Genomic DNA, 19,137 nt, shown 5'->3' on the forward strand with positions numbered 1-19,137 from the left:
GAGGACTAAAATCCTCCTTAAAAGGCACATCACATTCTTGCCTGAATAATTTTTACCTACTATTCTTACAAAAAATACCTAAGATCACTGTCTCTGAAAGAGATTAGAAAAAAAAAATTTCTGTTTTCACAGCTTGTTTCCTTTGTGCCTCGAGCAGCACTTTGTGGGTAGTCCATTTCACTGTTCCTCCTATAAAGTCAGTCCGTTTCTCTATTGTTTGTGTGGTGCTCCCATGCAGAAACAGGGCAAAACACCACATTTAAAATCAATGGGAAAGTGTGACTGTATAACCATAACATTTATCATGGGTTCAGGGGTAGATGAACTACCTAAAAGGACTTTTAACTAATGTTTGGAAATGGACTACATTTCAAACCGGCAGCGCCCTTTTAGAGACACTCATGTCCTCTGAGGGCCTGCACTACAGCAAAGTCAGACCAGGGAGAGCCTGAAGGTTCAGAGATCACAGATATTGTTCCTGAATTCAACCAGCTGGGACAGCGATTCTGCAATACATCCCCCTCCCTCCCCAGAGCAGAATGCATTCTATCTACAGTGCTGTCCATCTGTCAGGCTGGGAGTTTTGAGGGAGTCTCATTGGAAGATGATTTTTCACCCGAACAAAACAACGCATATTTACACAGATGTTTTCATCCCAAGAGATCACTACTAACATCAGAGCAGTCCATGGCCTTTATGAAATAGTCATTATTTCTCTCACAACTGCATAACTCTTCAGGGGTTGGGGGGCAGAACCCAAAGAAAGCAACTGATGGATAGCAATGGGGAGTGGCCTGGGGTGGGGGGAGCAATCAAATCTGCTCTTATTTTAGAAGATGCCAATGCCATGGGATCTAACGTCCATGTAGGGAAGACAGGATACCTTAAGATACCGTATGGAAGCAACAGAGTGAAAATCAACTAGAAGAATGGAGAACCTTTGAGATCTGAATGGCTGGTTGCAGGGATGCTAGAAATCTCCCACCTGATGCTCACTAAGTAACCAACCCCCTTCTGGCAATTCTGAGCTTTCCCTCTGTACGCGCACCCTAAAACAGATCGGAGTGAGGATGAGTTATGAATCCTCCCAACTCCACAGAATTATTAACTGCAACTGTAGTGGCATATAACCACAAAAGAGTTACATAAATGAGGTCTTTGAATCAAAGGGGGAAAAGCCACTGATATAACCGAACTGAAAGAAAACAAGTATTCCCATTATAAAGTGAAATAAAACATACACAAAAGATTGTAATACCCACACATGCAACTACATCCCCTCTACCCCCGACGGGTTTTTATGGGGAAACCGTTTTAATCTTTTCCTTTGTATTCGGATAAGGGAGGAACAACAAAACCTTCACATGAGCTGCTACTGTATGTTGCTTTCCTGTCATTCCACTTCATTCCTGGCATAAGAAAGGACAGGGAGGTGTTCTCAGATACAGACACTGGAAGCGGAAGGATGGAAGCATATGGATGAAAGAAAATCCCACGCTTCACCTAAGAAGAGAGTGGTGCTGGTTGATATACTGAATGGATTTAACCGGTAGGTATCATCAGTCTCCTATTCACTCTTGCCAGAAGACACCATGGTGCGCATGCATGGCTGCACTCATGTGAACTCCAAACCAGCCCAGCATGACCTCAAACATACTTTGCCTCAGGAACGTGCTCCGTGTAAATGACAGGAAAAAAGAAAGTTCCCTACTCAGCCTCACAACCCCTTTAACTATATGGGGATTTGGTCACGTAGGCTGAGAAGCTTTAGCAAATCCAAGTATCCCGAAGACCCAGTGCACACAGTATCAGCCCCAGAGGAGGCTGCCATGAAGTGGGGTTTAGGAGTGACCTTGGGATGTAAGCTGCCCTGAGCACAGGAGTTCAATGGGCTGTCTGGACAAGGCATTTCATCTTCACATGAGCACCCTCTACTGGCTGGCAGATGGCTCTCAAAAATCCTCCATCGCCATGGGATAACTTGTTGATAGCAGAATTCACTGAAGTACTGAGGCAAAGGAATAGAACCCCTGGAGAATTACAAGGTGAAAGAAAACAGGAATTATGCCCTCTGGTGTTGGAGTTAAGGTAGTGAGGAGCCTTCTATGGCGGGTAAAAGATATCAGCCAGCAAGATGCCAGTATATGTATGGAGTTTTTTTTTTGGCTTGTACCATGACATGTTGAGTAGTTTATCGTTTGTCCCCCGACTCCAACTTGACTGGAAAGAGGGTTTCCTATGAGTTCAGTTCAGACAATTGCTTGGCACTGTACAGTCTACAAAAACAGACAGTCCCCAGCACGAGAATATCAGAGAAAGGGTGTAGGGTATCTCAGGTCCCTGTTGGGTCAGGAATGCTGGTACAAAGACCTCTAATGCACAGGTTTCTAGGTCACCCTTTGAATTTGGGGGGGAACAATCAGAGCGTGTGTTACTCAGAAGCACACCTGGGAAAAGAAACTCACTGCCCTAGATGCAGGCCAAAAACAGGAATGGTAGTGATCTGAATTCCACTGCTTCATTTTTGGTTTCAGCAGCACAAACAATATTAATATCCCCACTGCCCAGGCTTTAACCTAAGGTTAACACACACACACACACACACACACAGGCTGGGGTTGTGGAGGGGAATCATCAAATGGTGGTGATGGGGAAGGGGGAATCATTCAGATACACACTCAAACAAAAAGGGGGAGGGTTACCCATTGTAATTTCTGGGTTGGCCTACGATGACGTCATAATAGGCAGCAAATGCAATTGCCAGACACTGGATACTTTGTAAATCTTCCTACCCATGTGACCTCCAATGTCAGTTCGGCTGAAATATTTAATATTTCAATTTATTTTCAGTTTAGGACCCTGTTTCTTGCTTATGCCATCTCTCTCTCCCTCTCGGAAGGCTGCTGCTGCTGATTTCAGGCTATGTGTATGAGAGAGACAGAGAGATGGTGGAGGAGGCAAGGAAACTAACTCTTCCAGCACACACCCCTTTTGCTACTACAAAGCCATCTACACGATCACATTTGCAATAGTACAAATGCTGCCAGATCCTGTCAACCCCTTCTCCTCTCTTCATAAGCCCACAGGCTGCTGTAAATCCTCATTTATTGGAGCCAGGCGATGTTTATGGGTTTGAATGGGGAAAAAATGCAGTAAATACAGTTGCTTGAAATAAATAAATCAACGAGCCATATGTAGCCAGCAATTCATCCCTGGGAGATAATGGTCTCATTTTTTAAATGACTAAATATATCAGCACTTGGATTTTTTCTGTTCAAAAAACAAAACCTATTACCTATACACGTGCAAATAAATATATATGCATGCACACCGATTAGTCTCTTACTAGTAGTCACCACTAACAAAAGAGAGAGATGCAATACAGAAAAAATCAGAGAGGAAATCAACTTCACCCATAAATGTGTTTGATTTTACATAGGCTAGAAACACACCCAGCATGGATTTTTTTTACATTTCTCTCTCTCTCACACACACCTCTTTCTGTGCAATATCTAGTTGCTATGCCAACAAAAAGAAAAATGGGCGAGAAGAAAATTCTTAACCCTCTTCCCAACCAAAGAGACAGAGAGGAAGACTGGGGGGGGTGGGGGTGGTGGTGTTTGCTTACCAAAGATGCTGATTTGATTGTGGCAAAGCGCTCTCGGTTCCGGTAGTGGAGGGCCTGATTCTGGACTGACTGGGTAGGCCGCAGCTCAGGCCTGTGATCCCTGTGGCCCACCTCATCCCTTATAAATACATGATCCTGCAGAAATGGATAAAAACAAGGAGAAAGTCCAGCTGTGCTCTTTCCTCACCGGCTGCCTCTTTCTCACCCCTCTTTCTGCACAAGCACTGGTGTTTGAAAGGCATAGTTTAGCTCTCTGCTAGCCCCTGCAGCTCCCACAGTCCAAAATGAATAAGCAACACATTGCAGCCTTCAGTTAAGAATGTCAGCTGATCGCTAGTGGGATGCCTTCTGAATCCCTGGCAGAATTTTTTTTTTTTAACCTCCAGAATTACATATGTGCAAAAAAATGAAGCAAAAGCACAAAGCAATGCAGAGCAATCAGACTCTTCACAAAGGTTTGCTTAAAGCGCTGCAACCAAATAATCCCTTTAAAAATGTGATTTCCATGTCTAGCCAGGAGGATGCCGTTCCCTTTTAACACAGGAGCAAGATTTTGCCTCATTCCCTTTCAAGATTTGCTTTCTCCTTAATTTGATCTTTTTGTCTGCTAGCTGCTCTGAAGAAGGATCATTCTGCCTAAAAACATTGCAGGCTTGCAGAGATCAGCTTCCCTATCTTGTGCTGGGAAGACTCAGTGACCACTCAGGGATCCTGCTTTCCAGTCATGATCGTGCACAGTTCTAGCACTTTCTCTCCACAGCCTCGCAAAGGGTTTTTTTTTTTTTTTTTTAAAGAGACAGCTCATAGGTTTACCACAAATGGTCTTCTCTGAAATCTCTCACTCTCTAGTTGTCAAAGGCTTAAGAACTAGTGATTTTGCAGCTGAAATACCATGCATTTAAGTGTTGTAACAAAAAGCAGCATTCTGTCGATCGCTCAAAATCCATGCCCTCTCCAGACAGGCCTGTGAAAGTCCATGACGGTTGACTTGTTAAGAGAAATGGCTATAAAGGTGACTTCTAAAAGGGAAAAGTATTTGCAAACTGTGTTCCCGGGTCAGCCCAGCCATGTCCAGCGTACACTGGACATCTTGCCAAAGAATTCCAGCTGCTGCTCTCACCAGTGCAGAGTCAAAGGACCTAGCACAGCTGGAAGCTCTGGAGCAGACAGAGTTGCCAACTCTTGTCCTTTGGTATTTTCTTAAAGCCCCAGCTCCTGAAGTCAATTACATGAGAATCTCTGTTTTCGTTAAAAAAAACAGTTTCTAGACCTTGTGGCTATAGAGTAAAGGTTGAAAACGGGACTCATAAAGGCCCTCATACCAGAAGGCAAATAAAAAGATCCACAAACTAATTTTTAAAAAAAATCTCCTGATTTTCAGAGGCCTGATTCATTATTTTTTGAACACTCGGTAAAGGCAACACTGCAGATGGCCCCTGACTTCATAGCCATCCTGTCCTCTAGACCACGGCTGAGCAAGATTAGAAACCACAGTTACTGGCTGGTCTTCACTAGTATTCCCACCAGTCAGTACTACTAGTACGAAACTATGAAAAAACTCTTAGTGCAGACAAGGTGTGTCTTGACATGCCTCTTCCTTGCCTCCTAGGAACATCTCTCTCACACAGACTTTATTTTAGAACCATATTTATCACCATTTTACCCAAATTCATGGACTTTCTATATTGTGAACAATATGTAGCAGAAAAGTAAAGGATATAGGAAATGGATATAGCCAGATGTGAACCACACACCATTTTAAGGTGCTGAGAGCCAATAGTTTTTCTTGTGTCCCCCATTTTGGGATTTTGCACTCTCCGCTACATCTCACATTTGAGCTTTGGGCAGGATGGGAGGAATAGCCAGGGTTGTCAAGGAACAGAATTTACAATGGTCCTTGTATTTTTAGCATCTTCCCTCAAGGCAAGAGAGAAGACGCTAAACAACCTGCCACCCCTAAATCAGGTGGGGACAGGGAAGGTTTAAAAATTGGAGAGTGGGCAAAGAGAGAAAGATTAATAAAAGGAAGTCTCTTCTAGAAATGGAAAGTCTGTGGACTGTTAGAAAAATTTTATTTTGTATTTTTGTCACCCTGATGCTGGACATTTTGTAGGCTTCCGATTACTTTTAACAGAGGCAAACACTCCGTAAGGTTAGAGAGCAGCCATATTTGAAACTAGTCTGAATTTTAGCTTTCAGCTGTGTGTGCATTAGAGAGGGAGGAGGGTCTAAAATGTATATACATACCTGAATGAAGCTAAAGCTTAGATCTCAGTCTTTACTGAAATATCACAATTAAATATTTAAATTTCAAGAATATTTTTCAGCTAATTAGGTTCTTGTGGGTCTATTGGGAAAATATCAATCTATGAAGCTTTGTAGGATCAGAATGTTCTGGGTGATCAGGGGCTCTGTAAAAGACATTATTTATAGGATAGGCAACAGTGTTCCAAGCAGATGGACGAGCCACTAAAAATAAATCTTCTGGAATCCTAGTATGGAACATTTTTAGAAGTAGATTACGGAGGACTTCTGGAGTTCTCTACACTGCAATGACCAACCTAGGAAAGAGGGACAAGAGTGAGTGGCCGGGGGTGAAACCTCCTTTCCATTTTCCACAAGACAGCCTGAAATGATGCCTTCTCTTTGACACTTTCATTAGTTTTAATTTTCCTCCATACAAAATAGGCGGGTGAGACCCCTTGGATTCTCTAAGGGGTTGAGTATCAAGGGTGTGTCCTCACATCTTCATGTGCAACTTCCACTGACTTATGTGCAGCAGCATCTTAGGGCAGCCCAGAGAACAGTCTGCAAGAGGTGAACAACAAAATCTTTCAACAGGGCCTTTTTTGGATGTAGTTGAGGTACGTGGCAGTTAATTTGTAATCAAGCACACAAAAAGAATGGAAAATTTAATGGCTGGAGAACCTGGTGTAGACAAAAGCCCAATGACTGTCCTTGGAATCCCTGAGTCAGGGTTCGGGTCTTCTGCCTCATGCAAAATCTCCAGCAACCCTGGGTAAGCTAACAGGGCAACACACACAGAGAAATTTATCAGGTTGGCCAGAAAAAATACACATCCAATCTTTATAGCTGTCAAGACCAATGGGTGACATTTTTGTAGCAGTAACAGCTAGCACCAAATAGGTAAAAGGAGTTAAGACAAATGAGACATGAGGACCCCATTCTCCCTCTGCCAGTGAAGCATACACTGGGCGGTGAAGCCAACAGCTCCTGAGAGAGAGGTCTAGCTACAAGCACAAAGAATGGGGGTCTGTAGGTTCCATCTATTGCTTCCTTTCTGACAATAGCCTGAGCAACATCTATGAGTTTTCAGCAGACATGGGTCCAATCTGGAACCTGGTTCCAAGCCCCGTTGTATGGGTCTTTGAAGATGTTAGGAGCCAAACTTGGCATCTCAGGCCAACCTCTACAATCAGACCATTGGATCCAAACTCTCCAAAGTTTGGGCAAGTTTGGATCTGGGTCTATCCAGGCCTAAATATTGTTGACTTGGACAGCATAAGGCACATAACTGGGTTCAAACAGGCTCTATCTAGCTATTTATACGGTTCCCATCACCATAGCATCTGCACACCTTATACGCAATGACGACTATTCACGCAGCACACCTGTGAGGCAGTAAGGTACTATCGTCCCCACTTTATAGATTGGAACCTGAAGCACTGAGAGGTGAATTGACTTGCCCAAGGTCCCACAGGCAGCATAAGGAACTGAATGCCAATCTCCAGAGTCCCAGTCCAGAGCTATCAACCCAAGATCATCCTTCCTCCTCTCTGCTCATTGAAAAACAATCTTTAAAAGCTAACCCACTACACTAGCGCAACATTCTAAGGACATCTCCATATTCACAGCACTCAGATTACTGAGTGTATTGTGCGAATAATATCCCCCCCCAAAATGCTCTGATCACAAAGTCTGATCAAGTTTTTTCCTGACCACACGCATGAGAATTAGCTTAATTGGGTTTTTTGTTTTTTTTTTAAATAAACTGACCCATGCCCAAGAGCATTAGTCACAGCTGCATGGACCAGGACACACTTTTGAAACAACCTTCGCACACATGCTCAAAATATCTGCAGAGCAGAAGCTAGCAACAGCTGGGGATGAGCAAGTTATAAACAAGGGTGAACTCAACATATTAAGTATATATGGTTTGAGCCTGTTCACATTGAAGTCAATGAGAATTTTGCCTTGGATTTTGATGGGAACATGAGCAGACCCACAGCTTGCCTTAAGTGTTTCAGTACATAAAATCATTGTTGCCCATGCAATTCTGTGAAAGGTGAAGCAGATATATTTAAGTGCAAAGAATCTAGGCAACACAACATTAGAGAAAAGTCTCCATGATCTTAGCTAAGACATTTGATTGGAGAAATTCATATACGTAGAAAAACTGCATCAACGCTGATCACATTTGATCAGCAAGAAGCTAAATTCCCAAGCTTTCCTTTGCAAAAGAGCATTCACTGACATTTTGTATCTTGAGTGAGGCTAGGGGAAACAAGCAGTTGCACAGCAAGCAAATTCCCCTCAAACAGTTCAAGAGGACAGATACTACCTGGACAACAGCATCCCATAGACCAGGAGAACTGCCAGCCTTCTAGACACAAATAGGAAAGGGAGTGTTACTGAACTAACCAGGCTTAGGACCCTAAAGGGAACATACAACAGAACTGTGATAACCTCCTCCATTTCCCAGAATTCAAAGGGGGAAGGAATATAACAATGAACCCCACCCCATTCAGTTGAGCACAACACATTGGATGCATCAACAACCTGCAAGTAGGGTCACAGTTCAACAAGAGTCCCTTTGGCAAAGACTCCACGTTGATACCAATGCTTGGAATCATTCAAGGCTGGTGGGCAAGTAACGACATCTTACGCTCCACACGCAGCCAGAGCCTCCAAAAGTCCCCACTCATCCTTCCCAACCAGAAGGAAAATCCCAGAGATCTTACTCGTTCTCCAGGGGTAAATCAGAAGCCTCAGCCTGTAGGGCAACATACCCCTATATATCCATCCACTCTACATACACCGGCTGTGCACCCAGTATCCCCCCCCACGTCACTGGACCCAGCCAGGATGCCACACACACATCATGGAGCAGAGAGGAGTCATGTCTATACAACATATTTCGTTGTCATTTGTAGGGAATGATTTGGAAAGTTGCAACAGGTAGGTGGACAATGGGCAGAGAAAAGAGGAGTCGATTTGGTTTGTGGGGCTTAACGATGAATGTTCTCCTTTCAGATCTCTTGTTTTAAAAATGTTTTATACAAATGGGTATTTATTTACAAGCTGACATCCTAAAGGTTTCACCAGACAAATAATATTATGAAGAAACACTAAGTGCTTAATGTTGGTAGCAGCACACCACTAGCAGCTCTTCACTGTGGTTGAACAAAACAACAATGTGGAATGTGATACTTAAAAAAAACAACCCCCCCGCCCCCCAAAGACTACACCTTTATTTGCAGTAAAAATGCTGTTCTCATTACACCCAATCTAGCTGAACTATTGTGATGTAATCTCCCAAGGAAGTGCTCCAAATCCTGTCTTGGCATATTTAGCTAGGACAATGTCTACCAAGACACTATAAGACACACGACTGCAGGGTCAGTTTGATGGCGTGATTGACAATAAGTCATCTATTATGTGTGTAAGCCAAAAAGGAAGGGCGCGGATATGCTGCTGAACAGCACCCTGGTAAATATTAATGTACCAAAAATTTCCCCTTGCTGCTAATGCCGAAAGGGAACACACCATATGCTCTGTCTGGCTATGAAGAGTTACTGCCACAGGCAACATGTTTTATGCTGAAAGTGGCATTTGGAACGTTGTCATGCTTCCTGATGCCATTACTGCAATGGGTTTCAGTGCTTTATGTTTACGATGGCGCCAGCATCTATTCCTCCCTATAAAATAAAGGCAACTGTAACTGCTGATTAAACCCTAAGGCGGCAATTCTCAAATGCCATCCCTAGCTAGCATTATTCAGAAGTCCAAACGAGTAGAAGAGAGCATCTCTGGAGTACCATGCAAATGGTTATGTAGGATGGACAAATCAAACCTGACCAACACTTCGCATTTCTAATGCACACAGCAAGTATCTGGATGCCATAAGGAAGGAAACAACATTCTGTCCTCCAAGCACCCACTGATGGTATTTGGGCTTTGTTGTTCCTGGGTCATGTGGCTTTAGAAGCATAGAGCGAATTCAGAGTGCAACTGGCACAATTTCTGCCCCCTTCAAGATACAACTGTTTGGTCTGCACTAGAGAGGTCACTTTGCCTGCAATTCGTAACTTGAGTGAGTGACTGAATCCACTTCCAAAGGGAGATGACCAGGGGAATGTAGATCCAAAAGTAACATGATCTTTGGCTAGAGAAGTAGTTACCCAATGCTCTCTCTAAAGAGAGGTTGATCCACGTTTCCGCTAGTAAATTAGTGAGATGCCTCTCCATTACACTAGCCAGATTAACACAGCATACAGAGAGGCAAACACTTGGACAGTCACCCTGGGAAGGAAAGCTCCCAGGTAGCTTGTGGGAGCTGGATGGAGACATGATAGACATCTGGGCTTCTTTTAAGAAATGTGGTGTTGGTCACTAGATCAGCAGACTGGTCCCTCAGGAGGTCCTACAGCTGCAATGTGATTCAGGAAAGGGAGGCTGTGGAAAGCGTGCAGCTGCCTGCCACTCTAGCCCATTTACATGTCATTGGCTCTGTTGGTACCAGCTGTGACAACTGGCTCAGAGTTGATATGAAGAACTACCCACCCTGTCTCGAGAGAGGCAGCCTTCCCCTACACTCCCATCTACAAACTCAGTCTTGCTCTGCTGGACTTTTAACAGATGAGCTCAAGTGGCCTTTATTCTAAACATAAGCATAGATGCTATGACAGCCAAGGGCTTTAATTCTCCGTCAGAGATTATGTCCCTAGGAAGGGCTTGGGACACACCTTCTCCCTGCAGAGCTTAATTATGTTCACAAATGTTATATGGCGTGAGTGAATTACCCACAAGTACCAAGAGTTACTATAACCAGAGCAGCTAGATGAGAAACACAAGGTCATTTCATTTATTTTTGGCCAGAAAGCATGCTCCATTTCTTCATTTTAAAAAATCTACGACTGTCTAATAGAGGTGAAAATGCCAGTGCAAGGCGTTTGGCCTGCTTCTTATGCTTCACTTAGAATTCAAAATAGCTAGTAACAACTGTGAGGCTTAGAATCTTTGCCAGGGGCACACAAACTTTGCTCAACCAAGAACTTCATTGGTGTCTTGCCAAGAACCCAAGGCCTGCCTCTAATTTACATAAAATGGAATCAGTTGCAGTTCCTATCCAGACTGGCCTCTCAGATCAGGAAGGAGAACTGCATGATGGGATCTGTAGTTTTCATGACACCACTAAATTATTATAAACTTTTAAGTGGAATGTGTGTGAGAAAAGATTGATAGGTTTATAATATTTTAAGATGGATTTATTTAAAACATTAGCATCCTTATGTAATTTTGCTAGCTTGTGATGTTTTAATAGCTTTCAGATACATAAGATGGCATTATTATTAATAATCATTTACAGAGCATCAAAAATGCACATGGCACTTGTTTTGATAAGGGTCAAATCCATTGCGTGAAAGCATGTGAGTTAAGTGAGACTAGATGATGGCCAGATCAAGCTCAGAGACTTATTTTAAATCAGTATTTCTTTCTTTTGCTTTAGAAGTTGGTTAAACTGAAGATGAAGACTTCATTTTAACTGGACCTGAGCTCATCATGACTTGTGAGTGGTTAAGGCTCCTGAGTGACACTAACAACCTATTGTTCCCATGGTACTTTTTCAACAGCCAGTAGAAACACAAGTTGGTGTGGAATACTTTAGAGCACAGATTATACAGAGACATGATTAATATGGGCACTAAGCTAACAGGAGGTCTCAAACTTTCACTAGCAAACTTTTCAAAAGGAGGAAACTTTAAGAAACTAAAATGTCTATCTTCAAATACTGTAAATACACACGTATAAAGCCTATTTTAATTTAATTTCTATGTTTTAACCTCTGCAGTTAGCTTTTATTAGCAGGCATGTGCATTTATAACAAAATATAGCTAGATGTGAGAATTGCTATCACCAAACTAATAAAATACTGGTAAAATACATATAAAATATAACTTTAATGTAATATGTTGTACTGCATACCTATATATATACTCTGCATTTTCCTGTATACGCAGATATGATAGAAGACAATAAAAAGTTAACATTTGCCAGATGTTACCAGAGATCTATCATATTGTAAGTATAGGGGGAGAATAGTGATTTTCTCAGAATATGTGCTGTGGTAACTGATGGCAAATGTTGATTTTTTAATGATAACCACTATACAAAAAGGACAATTAGCCTAAGAACACTTATATTTTCAGTGATCTACAAGTGGGCAAGAGTGCCTTAAATCACAAATATGAATGAGTGCCCAGGCCTCCTTCTTCACTTGTAAAGCTCTGAGAAAAGAAACACACTCAGCTAGTTGGTGTCTCAGATGTTAATTTCATAGAGTGGGAGTGATGTGTACATGCAGAGTGCAACAATGAATTTATGCAAGAATATTCTCCCGGCCAACAAATATACCCATCATATCCGTGTCACCAGTAATATACATGTCTTCAGTCATGAGCACTGCATCAACACTGCATGTAAGCCAAGAGGTATAGTGGGAATTTTCAAAAGGTCTAAGGAGTTAGGCACCAAATTCTCATTGGCATTACTTGAGATGGAAGATACTCCGCACCGGACATTGACAGCTGTACACAAATCCTGAAAAACTAGACCATAACCCTACCTATCATCCTGTATTTATACACAGGAAGTGTTGTAAAATTACTACAAAATTAAACTTTATTCTTAAAATGAAGAGCTACTCCATTCCTATAAAATAAATGCAATTCGTGTCTGATAGGAGCTGCACACGTTTTATTTTCATGAGCTGTAGTGACATTTACAAGCCAGTAAAATCATTGTAACTTATGAAAACAAACATCCACATCATCCCCCTTCAAAGTGTATCTTGTATATCTTGGCAATACATACAAATGCATAACAAGAAAGAATAAAAATATTTAATTTCTGAAACCTACATAGAATGAGAGAAAGCTCCAGCTACGACCAGGGACAGCATAAAGCCTCTGGAGCATCTTCTTCCCTCCATTAGGGGGAATATGTGAACTGGTGTTTCACACTTAACCTTTTTTAAGGAAACAGCGGTGAATGCTGAAGGTGGGGTTTCCAGCATATTTGAGAAGGTAAATCTGGGAGTACCCTTTAGCTTAGAACTAAATTATGGTACTTCCCTATCAGTACCTTTATAAATATACATTATAATTTATTGCTTGAAGGTCCAACTGAGTGCACACGAGAAAAGTCTTAAATTGCAGGTGCTGACATTTTCAATGACAAACTGCAGTTTTATTTTTTTAGACAAGCTTGTTTAGAAGAATAAGCATTTAAATGGTTAAAACTAGGCTTTGCTGTTATCGTGCCAGTGAGAAATTCCCCCTTCTACTGTAGCACTGTACTGTGGGATGTTAGCTTCTCTAGCTGCAGAACATCCCCATATATACTTTTACACTCTTTGTACACACAGTTACAGCAACCACCTCGATTGTACTGTCCATCATTTGCGGACACTACCAGGGGTATGTAAAAGTTAACTCTGAATGGCAAGTGCAGGGTTAGCGCCTGGCCTGTATCCAGATGACTTCACCTCTGTAGCTGCCACTCTAATAAGCAGAGCAGATAATCCGTGAAAGAGACAATGAAAGAGCAGGACGGAGTGGAATTTTGCTTCAAAACTTACCTCGCAGGAGTGCTTCAGTGTGCTAAGCTCCCGTCCAGAGGGAGGAGCCAAGTACAACTCAGACTTTGGTCACAAACCATGACTGCTAAGTGGTACCTTAGTAGATGCAGCCACTTCAACCCACAACACAATGTGGCACGACTGCTCAGAGGAGAATGAGGATCGGAAGCCTAAGAGGTGCTGCAGGCAAGGATGAAGGGGCCCATGCAGAGCTGGGTGAGGAAGCATGCAGGGAACCTACCTGCTCGACGGCTGGCTTTCGACAGTGCTGTCACAGCAACAGCTTTTTATGATTATTTTCAAAGATCATTTAATTGCAAAAGCCAGAAGAGAAACACCACAAAGAGCTCGATCCCACCGGAGTCTGCTGAGCCTCCTGCTCTCGCAGCAGGTTAGCGAGGGCACTCACTACACACTGCTGGGTTGGGCCTTAAGGAACCTGAACCCACCTGAGGGACAGAAGCGGCTGCCTGAAGCTGCAAAGAGCCCTGGAGAACATACCTTCTTGTGCACCACGGAGGACGTGGAATTAATTGTGCTCTCGTCGTCATGCATCATGACCAGTTCAGGGCTGCTCTCATCCATGACTTCCTGCATGCTGTTCACACTGCTGCTCTGACTGCCTGTGCTCACAGACATACTTGGGATGGAATGGTTGCTGCCCAGACTGTCCATCTTCCGATTCAGGTTTGATCCATGCTCACTGTCCTGCAAAACAAGGGGCACCAGAGTTACAAACACTGCAGGAGATGAACTGCCTCGTGCATATTCCTGCAGTGCCCAACATTGCTCTGCAAGCCTGCAGAGTTACAGGATCTCTGCTGCTCTTTTCCAGCGCCTAAATTCCTTGTTGTTCGCCTCCTAAAGGCCAAACCAGACATCACCCTAAGGTTACAGAGGCTCTCAGTCAGTTTTCTCTTCTGTGCTCTGCTGCCATAGCATCTCAGGCTGCAAGCCAGTTCTCTCTCAAACTAAGCCAGACATGATTAGCGTTTGACTGGGAACCTCCCAGGGGACATCGAGGTGCTGCTGTAAGTCGTGCCAGTGATAGAGAAAGGGGCTCTCTTCCCTCAGAGTCTGTAGTGAAACAATGCTCCAGCCTCTACTAGCGGAGGTGCTGTGTATTGGAGATGTAAAAACTGGGGTCCCGACTGTTTGTGATCCCTTAGGAATCCCAAGGCACTTTTCCCAGGAGCAGGGGTTTTAACCTTGATGTCCGGGCCAAACAGAAATCACATTCTGTCAATGTAAATGACGCTTGTAGTTTCTATTAAGATACACCGAGTATCCTAAGCGCTTATGCAGGAGCTGCATACTTTTAAACAGCTAAGTTGCTCTGCAGAAGAGGCTGCACTACAATGGGTGAAAGCATTATATTTAATTACATGATCTCACAATTATTTCTCAAACACCACGATAGAACATGCCCTTTTTTCTACAAACTTAAATGCACAAAAGTAGCATCTTGCAATATTTTTCCTTCTCATGTGCTTGCACCAGTTGGGTAATCATAGTGGGCTAGTCTGACCTGTACTGGCTTACAGAGAAGAGAAGTTATATTAAGCGATCTAAGTCAAAGGGTTATCACCAGAGGAGGTGCCGCTGGCAGGTAATTCTCTATAAGGGCCGTGGGGCTCCAGAATGCCCTCCAATCTCTAGTCCACAATAGCCCTGATTAGCCAAAATTCAGTGCATACTGCAGGGCAATCTTGGTCGGGCCTTTGAAAAGAGCTGGGGAGAGAGACTTTATTAGCCAAGGACTAGGCTGTTATCTGTAGTAAGAGCTGCTGTTTGGTAGAAGGGCTTGCTGACTAAAATTTGTATTTAGTTTTGTAATGTTAAGTAATTGGCAGAGCTCTCAGTTTGTGTACGGGTGCTTTTGGATTATACTAAACCAAATTAAAACATCCCATGACAGTGATACACACATACAAGAAAGAACAATTGTACACCAAGCTACACATGTGTAGCGAAAGCTGCAGAAGAAACCACATATTATACTGCAACATTTGAGAAACAGTCCATGAGTATGAAATTAAAGAATGCATATGCACAAAGGACAGTGTTGAGGCTGCACATACAACCTGAACTTTCTTCACTTCCTGGCCTGAGTGCCTAAACATGCAACTGTAACTTTCTCCTGATAGGTTTTGATGGGAGTTCCTTTAGAAAAAAGTTTCAAAGCTCCAAAATGTGGAACTCATTGGATATATACCCAGCGATGTTCACAATAGGGAACACATCTCCTGCACTCCCTAGGAAGCCTACTGGAGGGAACCCTTCCCTCCCTCCCCATCCAGGGTGGGCTTTAGGAGCTAGGCAGCTTTTGCGAACAAGATGAGCAGTGACTGAGGCCAGAGCTTCATTCATTGTGCACCCTCGCTAACGTCCTGTACTGCTAAGTTAGCCATGCATACACATGCGACACGGCCTCCCTTAGCGACACACTGACAAGCTTAGTGAGAAAACTCAGTGCAACATGTGCTGTGGATTGTAACTCAGTGATATCAAAACCAAATTCTATTGGAATACTCCAAGGCACTTCTTGGTGATGGCTATTATCTTGATACATTTCAGCACTAACCCCAGCGCTAGAGCTATTAAACATTAAAATGGGGAAAGTATTCCCCTTCCCCTCTACTTGCTGTCCTTGCAATGATTTTGTTCAGACTTTCCCCGGGGGGAGAAGAGGAGGAGGAAGAGAACACTCCTGGGCAGAGACACAGCCTGGGAATTTCAGTCTGAAAGTGTTGGAAAATTCAGAGTGACTGACAACAGGGGGTTAGAATGGAAATTCCTGCACAGCTCTACCTATCTGCTGCTCCCACTGTATAATTACCAATCTCCTTCAAAGCAGATAGCCATGGCTCCTCCAACTGGAAGTACAGGCAGGTGTTTCTTCAAAAGTGCTATCAGTGCCATTCTGTATCTCAGCATGGACGCCCCCTCCTCCGAGCCTTTTCCTCCTCCCAAAATAGCACAACTGATCTACATAGGCCCAACAAATTAGCCCCAGCATGCTGAACTTTGGCCTCCCCGCTTCACATCTGCCTGCTGCATTGCTGGAAAAGGATACATGCAGTCAAGGCCACATAATACTAATGGGCTCAATGGAAAAAGGTTTTTATGCACCAAACCATTAGATATTACTTTATCCAAATGTGCCCATATCAAGTGACATTAAATAATTTTCCTTTAATATCATTGACAAATCACTGGTTTCCTTCTCTACAGCACAGTTAGTGTCAATTACTGCACACTGATTAATTGGGCTGTTTACCGCTGACGGTTTGAACGGAATCAGATTTTAATTTTATGCCTGGCTTGGCGTATCAAACAGTGGTTTTCATTTTTAGCATTAAAGAACTTTTTAAAAAAAGCATCTCTGCTTATCTGATTTCATTTTCGGTTCGTGAGAGGCCAATTAATTGATAGAAATGTCTCAGCAATTAGAAAAACTTTGCAATGGTGATATCAAACTGGCTTGCCTTTATGTAGAAAATAAGCATCTAGGCCACCAGTCACTGAAGGTAAAGCACATAGTTTTTGAAAGCTCATTCATCTGTACCCTTCACAAGCCCCAGCTGTACATTTCAAGCCACTGAGTGAGACTGTCTTGGTGGAACTCACTTCCCAGGAAAGGGTGGCTTTCATGTCCCTCAGCTCTCCTCTACTTTCCCTGTGGGTTTCCCAGTTTAATCTCTTCATCCCTAAAAAGAGCTCTCCATGGCAGCTACTCTCTTTTTGTCAGATGATCAAAACCCATTACTGACGCTCTTTAAATCAGCTGGTGAGATCACTACTGAGTGAGGTCAGCTGGTCTCCTCTTCCACCACTAAGTGCCCATATCAAGCTCTTGGCATCCTTTACAGGATTTAAAACCACCCCACTAAAATCCCATTAAACCTGCTGTCCACACAATTATTATTAAATCCAGCTCAATAACAATTATATCATGCCAATAAAATAACCCCATGCCACCCTGATCTCATTCCCTCCACAGGTGAGCTTTGTAGTGTGCCTGAAAGAGCAACAAATCCAGATTCTGGCAGTCTTAGGATGCGGGACGGACACAGTCTAAAGGCAGAATTTCCTCATGTTAAGGACGACAGTGACTTAGATGTATATATTTAATTCCTCACAGAGTTTTCTTGGCATCCATTTGTGAAGTGTGCACACAAACAAATTCTGTTAGGACCCCACTTTGGACTTAAAAATCTTGTGTCCCTGAGATCGGGGGTGGAGGTCTAACAGCACGTAGCAAGGTAAGAGGCCAAGTTGTAAGAGAATGCCTGAACAAACCTGCCCCACAACTGCAGTTTATGGGACTTAGGAAAATTTACTTCCCTCGTTCTAAGTATCTCCGAATCCCTGTTTGGCAAGATAGCTTCATTGCTCCACATTAAAACCTTGCCCATTCCCGCCCTGACCTGGCCTGTGAAGCCACGATCTTCTCATTCAAAATCCTCCTTAAGAGGAGTTTCTTCTGCGGAGCTCACAAGAAAAAAGTTGTTCCTTTGAAAGAAGACCAAAACAAAGCTTTCAAGCCACCAGCACGTGCATATACCTAACCTAATCTGAGAAACTGCCTTCTCTTGGGGCTGTCACCCATATCTGTCCTCACTCCATCTCTGCTGAACCGCAAGGCACACTAACAATTTACAGCCACATGGTGCGTGCTCCTTGGGGCAACAACCACAACATTCCACTTGCCCTGGAAAGTGCCCAGTCAGCTTTCGGATGCTGTCGATGTAATTACAAACAACAGTACCTCCTCCTCCTCCAGAGACTCCGTCAGCGGCCCATTCCGCGCCTCCTGGAAAAGGATTTTCTTCATTTTCCGGTACTGAAGGTTATCCAGCTCGCGTACAGCATCTTTCGTCCTTTGTATTAGGTCAATTAGGACCCGGGGCGGCCGGTCTCGGCGAACAAAGTCATGCTGATTTTGAGATGAGAGAAGATATGTGGCCTCAGACACAGCACCATACGCATTTTACGAGACAACGTGAGCCATTGTAATTATTACATTAGAAGTCACCTGATATGGACATTTCTTCCCCCATCCTCAACACTGTTAGGTACCAAAGCTCCCAAAATTCATTTAGCGCTGATTAGATGCACCGTACCTCAGCCACATCAACATAAGTGAGCAAGCTAGCCATGCGGCAGCCTGACATACAGCATTCAAATGAAATGCTTCATTCAACGCTTATAAAAATCGGCAGGAGTGCAGGACTCTGCCATGCAAAGGATATGGAGAAATATGGTCACTGCTCTACTTGACAAATCAGAGATCAACTCAGAGTGGGGGGGCTAGTGGGTAGGGCACTAGACTATATGCCAGGAGACCTGGGGTCTATTCCCACTCTGCCACTGACCTGCTAGGTGACCCTGGGCAAGTCACTTTACCCCTCTCTGCCCATTTTCCCCTCCCAGCTTTTGGTCTGCCTTGCTTGTTTAAACTATGTGCTCTTTGGGGCAGGGTCTGTCCTGTGCCTAGCACAACAGGGCCTAAATCCTGGGTGGGGCCACTGAGATACTGTCATACAAACAGTAACTGATCTGTTCCCTCCCTGTGTACATACACACAGACACACTCCTCTTTCTCTCTCTTACACACACACAGACA

At 43.4% G+C, this 19,137-nt stretch overlaps 1 protein-coding gene across 3 annotated transcripts in view; it reads right to left on the reverse strand.

The window, feature by feature from the left end:
* TAOK3 (TAO kinase 3) overlaps positions 1 to 19,137 on the reverse strand; it is a 144,047-nt gene that overhangs the window by 17,351 nt on the left and 107,559 nt on the right. For all 3 annotated transcript variants that reach the window (XM_078848917.1, XM_073312562.2, XM_073312563.2), the window contains exons 12-14: positions 18,280 to 18,447; positions 14,010 to 14,216; positions 3,629 to 3,763 (exon numbers count right to left, since the gene is read on the reverse strand). In XM_078848917.1, coding sequence (XP_078705043.1) covers positions 3,629 to 3,763; positions 14,010 to 14,216; positions 18,280 to 18,447 — 510 coding nt within the window. The remainder of the gene's footprint in view (positions 1 to 3,628; positions 3,764 to 14,009; positions 14,217 to 18,279; positions 18,448 to 19,137) is intronic.

The sequence above is a fragment of the Lepidochelys kempii genome, chromosome 15, assembly GCF_965140285.1.
Source record: "Lepidochelys kempii isolate rLepKem1 chromosome 15, rLepKem1.hap1, whole genome shotgun sequence".
NCBI classification, from domain to species: Eukaryota; Metazoa; Chordata; order Testudines; family Cheloniidae; genus Lepidochelys; species Lepidochelys kempii.